This window comes from Chiroxiphia lanceolata, chromosome 20 (assembly GCF_009829145.1).
Source record: "Chiroxiphia lanceolata isolate bChiLan1 chromosome 20, bChiLan1.pri, whole genome shotgun sequence".
Lineage (NCBI taxonomy): Eukaryota > Metazoa > Chordata > Aves > Passeriformes > Pipridae > Chiroxiphia > Chiroxiphia lanceolata.
In genome coordinates, this window is record NC_045656.1 from 10,087,865 (window position 1) to 10,096,805 (window position 8,941).

The 8,941-nt window shown below is 51.9% G+C and overlaps 1 protein-coding gene across 1 annotated transcript; it reads left to right on the plus strand.

Annotated features, from left to right (window-relative positions):
- Window positions 1-130: 130 nt before the first annotated feature.
- Window positions 131-5,825, plus strand: LHX1 (LIM homeobox 1). Its single transcript, XM_032707794.1, has 5 exons — window positions 131-433; window positions 1,697-1,923; window positions 2,588-2,865; window positions 3,557-3,722; window positions 4,231-5,825. Exons 1-5 carry the CDS (start codon window positions 264-266, stop codon window positions 4,608-4,610), a joined length of 1,221 nt encoding a protein of 406 aa, XP_032563685.1. The 5' UTR covers window positions 131-263; the 3' UTR covers window positions 4,611-5,825.
- Window positions 5,826-8,941: the final 3,116 nt, after the last annotated feature.

Consider the following 8,941-nt stretch of genomic DNA (forward strand, 5'->3'; position numbering starts at 1 on the left):
CCTGTGCACCCCTCCTAGGACACTCGAACGAAGATTTTTCTTCTTCCTCCCTTTCTTTTTCTCCTCCTTCACTTCTCCAAGGCTTTTAAAACAAACACATACACACACAGAAAAAAAAAAAAGAGAGAGAGAGAAAAAAAAACAAAACAAAAAGCAAACCTACGTCGGTGTTGTCATCTTTTTGAAAAAAAAATTGTTGTTTTAATTTTTTTTTTTCTTGACACCTGGGAAACCACTGCCCCCCTCAGAACTAACCAAAGACAATGGTTCACTGTGCAGGCTGCAAAAGGCCGATCTTGGACCGGTTTTTGTTGAATGTACTGGACAGGGCTTGGCATGTGAAGTGTGTTCAGTGCTGTGAATGTAAATGCAATTTGACAGAGAAATGCTTTTCGCGAGAAGGCAAGCTTTACTGCAAAAACGACTTCTTTCGGTAAGTACCGGCCCCGCCGCTCCTCTCCATCCGTTTTTCATCTCCATTTTTTTTCCCTTATTTCTGCTGTTTCCCCCCTTGTCAGCGGGACCCACAAGCGCCTCTTCCCTCCCCGTGACCCGCGAACGTCTCGAAGCGCTGTTATTTCTCCCGGTGACCGGCGGCGGGGGTCGGGCCCGGGGAAGGGCCCGTCGGGCCCTGCGTGTCGGTGACGGGCCGATCTCGAGTTCCCCAAAGTTCCTCCCGAACTATCGACGGGCAGAGCGGTGCGGGGGTGGTGCGGGCCCGTGGCGGGGGGTGTGCGGGGACCGTCCCGGGCCCGATGCCGGGCGCCGGGGTGACCCCGCCGGGGCTTTCCGCGGCCGTGAGCGCGGCGCTGTCCGGACCGGAGCCCCGCGTTGTTCCCCGCACGCCCGGGCCCGGTGCCGCCGGGGAAGGCCCGGTACGGGCGCTCCGCGGGCCCATCGCCTCCCGTCCAAGCGAGCCCAGGCTGCCCCGGAGGGCAGCGACCCTTCCCCGCCGGATGGATGGAGAGGGCAGCGGGTACCGACGGTCTCTTGCCGCCGCTTCCCCCGCGCATCCCGGCGCCGGGATCAATCCCGGGCTCGGAGCGGCCGCCGGTGCCGCTGCCCGGCCGGGCCCCGCCGCCGCACTCCGGCGAGAAGGGCAAGGACCGGCTCGGGGCCGGGGCGGCCGCCGAACCCCGCAGCACACCCGCACAACGCGCGGACCGAGCCCCGCAGCCGCTTCTTCCTGGGCACGGGGACCGGCACTGCCCCGAGCCCGCCGCTCCTCCGCGGGGATCGGCCCGGCTCTGCCCCGGTCCCGAGAGCCCCGCGGGGCCGAGCAGGACTCGGGAGGCCCCCTGCCCCGCCGCGGGTCCGGCCCTGCCGTCCCCCCGCTCCCCGCGCTGGCCTTGCCCGCACCGGCGGCTCCTCCGGCCGGGGCCGGTGGCAGCGTTCGGAACGGATGGAATTTCTGCGGGGTGTTTATTAGAGCGTCGTTAACGCGGTGTCGGGGCGCAGGGGACACCCCGGGGTTCATCAGTCCCGCAGCCCCTCTGCCCAGGCCGGGTTTGATTTTTACTTTTAAAAAAATACAGCGTCAAGAATTCGCTCGTTAGGAAGAGAGAGCCCTCCGCGGGGACGCCGTATTTTGTTTAATTGCGGTTTTGCACGGCCAGGCGGGGCGAGCGGAGGCCGCGGTGAGGGGCCCCGCGGCTCGGCGGGCGCTGCTGACCCGCTGCCCGGCCTCTCTCCGCAGGTGTTTCGGGACCAAGTGCGCGGGCTGTGCCCAGGGCATCTCCCCCAGCGACCTGGTCCGCAGGGCGCGGAGCAAAGTGTTCCACTTGAACTGTTTTACGTGTATGATGTGTAACAAGCAACTCTCCACCGGCGAGGAGCTCTACATCATAGACGAGAACAAGTTTGTCTGCAAAGAAGATTACCTAAATAACAGCAATACTGCCAAAGAAAACAGCCTGCATTCAGGTGAGGGAGCACGGCCCGGGTGATGCGGGCAGGGATGCGCTCAGCCCCGGCTGCTCCTTGGGATGAGATGCTCTTCTCCCTTCTTCTCTCCTTTCCTTTCTCCTCTTCTTTCTCCTGTCTTTTCCTTTCTTTCTTATTTCCCTTCTTTCTTCCTTCTTTTTTCTTTCCTTTCTCCCTCCTCTTCTCTCTTCTCCTCTCCCTTCTTTTTCCTGTCCTTTCTCCTCTCCCTTCTTTTTCCTGTCCTTTCTCCTCTCCCTTCTTTTTCCTGTCCTTTCTCCTCTCCCTTCTTTTTCCTGTCCTTTCTCCTCTCCCTTCTTTTTCCTGTCCTTTCTCCTCTCCCTTCTTTTTCCTGTCCTTTCTCCTCTCCCTTCTTTCTCCTGTCCTTTCTCCTCTCCCTTCTTTCTCCTGTCCTTTCTCCTCTCCCTTCTTTCTCCTGTCCTTTCTCCTCTCCCTTCTTTCTCCTGTCATTTCTCCTCTCCCTTTCTTTTCGTTTCATTTCTTTCTCCTCTCCATTGTCTCTGCTTTATTTTTCTTCTCCCTTTCTCCTCTCCCTTTTTTCTCCTCTCCCTTCTCTCCCCTCTCCTCTCCCCTGTCGTACCGCGGCCTGTCCGTCACGGTCGTTATTTTCCCCTGGCTGACCATGACCCGGTTTGCTCTCCCCCAGCCACCACCGGCAGTGACCCCAGCCTGTCCCCCGACTCTCAAGACCCCTCCCAGGACGACGCCAAGGACTCAGAAAGCGCCAACGTGTCCGACAAGGAGACGGGCAGCAACGAAAACGACGACCAGAACCTGGGGGCCAAGCGGCGGGGACCTCGCACCACCATCAAAGCCAAACAGCTAGAGACTCTGAAAGCCGCCTTCGCGGCCACCCCAAAACCCACCCGGCACATCAGGGAGCAGCTGGCGCAGGAGACTGGCCTCAACATGCGGGTCATCCAGGTACCGCCGCCTCCGGGCACCGGGCACGGCTCCGGGGGATGTGGGAATGCGACTCTGGGGATGCAGGGATGAGGAGCGGCCGGTGCCCGGCACCCCCCGCGCGGCAGGGCTGGAGAAAGCCCCGCTGACCTTTTAAATCGTTGTTACCGAGGTGCCCCGGCAGCTTCCCGGTGCTTCCTGGCCCGTCGGCTCCTTCCCGGGAGCCGCAGGTTTATTCTCAAAAATCCTGAAGAAGCTGAAAGTAGTTTCGAAATTAATAACCAGAAATGTGAGGGGTTAATGGGTAAATAAGAATGACAATGCGCTGGAATTATTAAAAGGTTTATAAACCCGCAGCGCTGGGGTAATGGGGGGTTAAAGGACCATTAAAGGCGAGGTTAGATTGGAGAGGCTCAGTGTGAGGGTAATTAGCAGTAATCTTGTCAGGGTAATAAGAATTAACTCAATCATTCTTGACCTGCAGCCGGCGGGGAGCGGGGCTGCCGTCACGAGTGGGTTTGGCCCCGTTTGGAAGGAGAAGGAGCTGGGCTCGGGGCACACTGGCAACAGAGAAAGGGGAAGGGGAAAAACGCGACCCTGGGGTGGGGATGAGGATGGGAACCGAGGGGAAGGGGGGCGCGGGGTGGCGGCGTGAGCGGGACCCCCGACGCTGTGGCTCCCGTGACCGGCGCCTCTCCCGCCGCCCGCGCAGGTCTGGTTCCAGAACCGGCGCTCCAAGGAGCGGCGGATGAAGCAGCTGAGCGCGCTGGGCGCCCGGCGACATGCCTTCTTCCGCAGCCCGCGCAGGATGCGGCCGCTGGTGGACCGGCTGGAGCCCGGGGAGCTCATCCCCAACGGGCCCTTCTCCTTCTACGGAGGTGGGTAACGCACTCCCCCCCCCGCGGCCCCTCACCCCCTGTGCCCGCGGACACCCCGTGCCGGGATGCACAGACACCCGCGGGGACACCAGGGGGACACGCCAGGCTCCCGGCTCAGCTCCTGGCAGTGCTGCCCCCCAGCCCTGGGGCTGTCCCGGGGCCCTCCCGCTGTCCTGGGGCCGTCCCGCTGTCCAGGGGCCGTCCCACCCGGCTTCCCCGCCTGTCACAGGACTTCCCTCTCCCGGGGGTGGCCGTTGCGGCGCTGCCAGCAGGACCCCGCTGTTCCCTCGGTGTTTTTGGGATGCCGGCTCGTGTCGGTGCCTCCACTGCTCTGCGGGAAGGGGGTCCTGGGGCTGCCAGAGCCCGGCCAGCCCAGGAACCAGTTTCCCCCTCGGGTTCGTGGGTGACACCCCGAGCCCCCCAGCCGCGCGGCCGTGGGAGCGCTCCCGCGTCGTTCCCGCTCGGGTGCCCGCCTGTTACCTTCCCTCTGTCTCTCCTTGTCCGCCAGATTATCAGAGCGAGTATTACGGCCCTGGAAGCAATTACGATTTCTTCCCGCAAGGACCGCCTTCGTCTCAAGCGCAGACCCCCGTGGATCTCCCCTTCGTGCCCTCCTCGGGGCCGTCGGGCACCCCGCTGGGGGCCATGGACCACCCCCTGCCCGGACATCACCCCTCCAGTGAGGCTCAGCGCTTCACTGACATCATGTCGCACCCCCCGGGAGACTCGCCCAGCCCCGAACCCAACCTGCCCGGGTCCTTGCACTCCATGTCCGCGGAAGTTTTTGGCCCCAGCCCCCCCTTTTCGTCGATATCCGTCAACGGTGGTGCTAACTACGGCAATCACTTGTCCCACCCTCCAGAAATGAACGAAGCGGCTGTGTGGTAGCTTTAAAACGAACTGGGTCTTAAGTAAGTGATGATCATCTAGTCTGCTTATTGTTATGGTGTACAGAAATGAATTAATATAACATCTCTCCCGCCCTAAGACAATATTACCTTGGGACCGAACTGAATCCAATCGCTCCAAGGCAAGCTTTGCTCTAGACCAGGACAATCTCCATGTTATGGTTGTATCAAACAAGCGAGGGGACTTTTTTTGTACCATTGACAAAGAAACTGGGGAAGCTGTACAGTAAAGTGCTGCCATTACCGTAGGATGGCGTGAGTTTGATTTACCCTGTTGGATGTCATCCTAAGAGCCACAATCCTTAGAAACTTCTCGTTTAAAAAAAAAAAAAAAAAAAAAAAAATTAAAAGAATAAGAAATTAATAATTGAATGAAGGAAAGGTCAAAGAAAAGGGGGAAAAAAAAAGCTTCAAGAACTCTCTAGCGGTCCCGGTTAAGGATGGTTCTGGCATTATGAATCTGTTTGTTCATTTTTGTCTCTCAGAAAGTTCGACAACAAGAAACTCTTTTTAGCTTCGGCCATTTCAGCCTGCTGACGATCAGGTGGGACAACTTTTCTTTTTTCCTTTCTTTTTTTATTTTTTTTCTTTGCTGTTTTGTTTTGGTTTTGGTTTTTTGTTGTGGTTTTTTTTTTTTTTTTCCGAAAATAGCAAATACTAAATGTTAAGCCCTCAGCACCAACTCTTCTACCTTCACAAAGCTACACGTACAAAACCTCCTCATCATAGCAAAGGTCACCACCCAGACCTCTAACGAAAATGACTTGAAAAAACAAACAAACAAACAAAAAGTATTCTACCTTCACAGAGAGAGAAAAGCTAAACAAAAAGACTCTATTGAACTAAAAACAGTCAACTGTTTACGTCTAATGTTAAATTCAGGAGCTCAATGTTTTACTAATAAATCCTGTTTTAGAAAAACCTCTTGTTCAAAAGCAAAAGATTTTTGAGCAACCAACCAAAATAGTTCATTTTCTTTTCTGTAGATGTTCTAACAGATTGCAGGGCTTGTGGTTCACTGTGCTAGTTTGTAAAAGGTGTTGTTTACAGAAGGCAAAGAAAAAAAAAAATCCACAAAACCCAGACAGTTGCCAAATAAAGTAAATATATAGCACAAATACTGTAAGGTGCTTTGCACCAGCAACCCGAGAAGGTGTTTAAAAAGTGTTACAAGGTTAAAAAGAAAAAAAAAAAAGACAAACAAACATCTTTGCTAATTTTTAGTCCTGTTGAACATTCATGGAATTGTTAATATGACTTATATAGACCCACACAGGTTTTATTTTTGTGTCTTTAAAATAAAAGTCCAAAATATTTAAATTTTATGGTCAAATATGCAGTCAACAGCTGCTACTTTTTTCTTTATATATTAAATTTCTCATATGTCTTTTATTGTTCTAATAAACCTAAGCTTGTGTGACCTCCAGTGCATATTAGACCATTCACTGTATGAAAGAAAACATGTTGGATAAAATTTGTGCGTTTTTAATAAAATTAGAAAATCTGATGTTTAGATAACTTGTGTTTCATTCGATGTTTTGAGCAATTTTTGAAATTGATTCTCTTGAGTAAAATAGCCCTGAGAGAGAATGATCCACTCTGCTGATAGTCCTGTAGAGCTCTTTTGCTTCGGTAAAAGCCTAAACCCTGGTGTCGATGCAGGGAGCGGCCAGAGGCAGCTCCAGCCTTTCTTTCCACCTCCAGCCTCAGTGGTCGAAGTCCAAATACCCTGTTAGGCTGTACATTGAATTTTAAAATTGGAAACTAATCAAATTATTAAATATCCTCACTTATTCGTGGTCTGTGCTAAGAGAAAACATTCAAAATGCTTATTTGTTGCGTAAACAAAATTGTGTTGTGAATGTAAAATGCCTGCAAAGATATGGTTTATAATTGATCCGGTTTTAGTTAATTCTCCAAAGATAATTTTGGTGGTTTTTTTTTTTCCTAATTGGATGGTTTGAACACAGCGTAACCTCAATGTCCTGAAAGTAATTTTAATCCTTTTTTTTTTCTTTGGAGCTGAGACAAAGTCAATTGTTTAACAGCGTTTGGTCCTTCTGAAGTTCTCTAAAGGGCAGAGGGGGAGAATATTTTTCTTTGCACTAGATAGAGACTCATTTTCTTGGAGAAAAATGAAACAGAAAAATTCTAGAGCCTCGTGAAAATGCCAGATTTCGTGTTTTAATTAGAAATCATTGCAGAATCCTAAATATTCAGTTCTTCAAAAGCAAAAGTCTCACTTATTCCAGGAGGGCTTTGACGTGTGTTAGAAACAAAGAGTCAGGTTTGGTCCTGAAAAGTCGCTGGTTTCAATGTTTTCCACCTGCTGAGCTGATGGAATGGGATGATCTGTAATTGCATCTTTTCCTTCGTCTCTCAACTAACCGTGGCTCAGGCTTCCTTTTTATTTCATGTAGACGCGGAATTTGACGCTAAACCCCAGACTTCTACATTCCCAGTGATTCCATTATTTATCTCTTTGGACTGGGGGCAGGGGGGGGGGGGGAAACCCACAACCTCAAAATGCTTTAAAGTTGTATGTTTGTAATATTCAATGGTGATTTTTGATTTTGTTCACTACCTAATTTCTATGCCCAGCAGAGGGGCCAACTAGACGAAGCAATAGTTCACTTTAAACACAAAATGTCTTATATAATAATAGTATAAAGATAAAAACTATCTGCAAGGGATCTGTTAGTGTTTCTAAAAAAAGTAATTCATGCTTTATTAAATACAGGGGAGACTTCTTAAACTCCTGGGCTCCGTGTCTAACTCATTTATTTGTCTTTTGTACTATTGCCATGTTTTGTTGCTCTGGTTTGCATTTATATAAGCGAAGGAATGGGTGATTTATTTATTCCAAATTTCTACTTATCTGGGCAAGACAAATACTGCTGTTTGTGCTTCTGGTCTAGGCTGCTGGTTTATTGTTGAATCAATTATTTGAAATTAGAATTTCACCAAATAGGCTTGGTTTGTAAGAAAAACATGCCTGCCAAGTGATTGGGGGTTTCAGTTATTTTTTTTTTTTCCTTTAATTTGGTAACGAGGTCCTTGTACAGTTTATCCCGCGCTCGTTTAGGCGGCGATGTGATACGGTTCAGTTTAGGTCAGTGGCTCTAAAAGGGAGGGAGGAGAGCCTGTCCTTTTGTCAATGCTCCCATCCCTTCCCCAGGGGCTTTGGGGGGAGCCCAGGAGCCATTCCCGTGCTGGAGGCCGAGCGTGTCCCTCGGCGCTCCCGGGGCTCCGCTCCGGAGGCCCCGGCCCTTTGCAGATTTGAATTCCGTGCTCTTCAGTGCAAGCTCGGTGCTTCTGAAGACCCTAATCCAGCAACAATTGCACAGTCAAAACTCCTTTTGAAACCATTGTCACGTTGGGTTCTTGTAAGTCCTTGTTTACAAGAGCATTTCCATTGACTCCGGGCGGGCGTTCCGTGGTGAGCGGAGGTCTGCGGGAGAAGGGCCTCGAGGAATTGCTGCTGCTGGGGTGGGTTCTCCAGGAGGAGTTGCTGCTGCTGGGGTGGGTTCTCCAGGAGGAATTGCTGCTACTGGGGTGGTTTCTCCATGTGCATGGTCCTTCTTTCCCGGCAGGAGCGTGGGCGTGCCACGCGCGGCTCTCCGTGGGCGCCGTGTAACGCCACGAGCGCTTTCCGAAGTAATTGCTCTCTTTTGATCTTTTCCTCCCTCCGCTGCCGCTGGTTTTCCGTGACCTTGTTGCCGTGTCCCAGCAGAGGGGACGTTGCAGCCACACGGAGCCCTGGCTGCTTGGCCAGCTTGGGATGGCAGCCGTGGGGCGAGCGGGGCCTCCGGCACGGAGCAGGAAGCTCGGGCCGGGAACGTGCCGGGCTGAAGACTCGTGCAAACCCCCGTGGCAGACACGTCCCCGTCACTGGGAGAAAGGTTCAAGGCACGTTTTGTGAGTATGACCCATATCGAGCTAATCTGTGTGAAGGAGGTTTTTTGGAGGTTGACGGAAGTGTCTGTAAAACACCAGGAATTTCCAGCGGCCAAACAGCTGCTTTTGGCCCAAACTGTCCCCTTCTGCCCCCACCAATGCTCCTCTCTGCCCATTCCAGGCCCTGCTGGGATCCACTCACCCAGACCTTTGCTTGGGGATGGAAGGGGATTTGGGAAGATCTGTATCCCAGGAGGAAGAATATACTTAAATTGTGATTTGTAGATGAATAATGTGTATATGTATATATATATATATATATATATATATATAATTTTAATATGTGTCCCCAGACGCTGAGTGATGGGTACACGATACAAACTGATAAATAAATATAATTTTAAAATATCAGTG

Coding starts and splice junctions, on each gene's coding strand:
- LHX1 (XM_032707794.1), top strand. CDS start 264: ATGGTTCACTGTGCAGGCTGCAAAAGGCCGATCTTGGACCGGTTTTTG. Junction 434..1,696: donor TGCAAAAACGACTTCTTTCG/GTAAGTACCGGC, acceptor CTCTCTCCGCAG/GTGTTTCGGGACCAAGTGCG. Junction 3,723..4,230: donor GCCCTTCTCCTTCTACGGAG/GTGGGTAACGCA, acceptor CTTGTCCGCCAG/ATTATCAGAGCGAGTATTAC.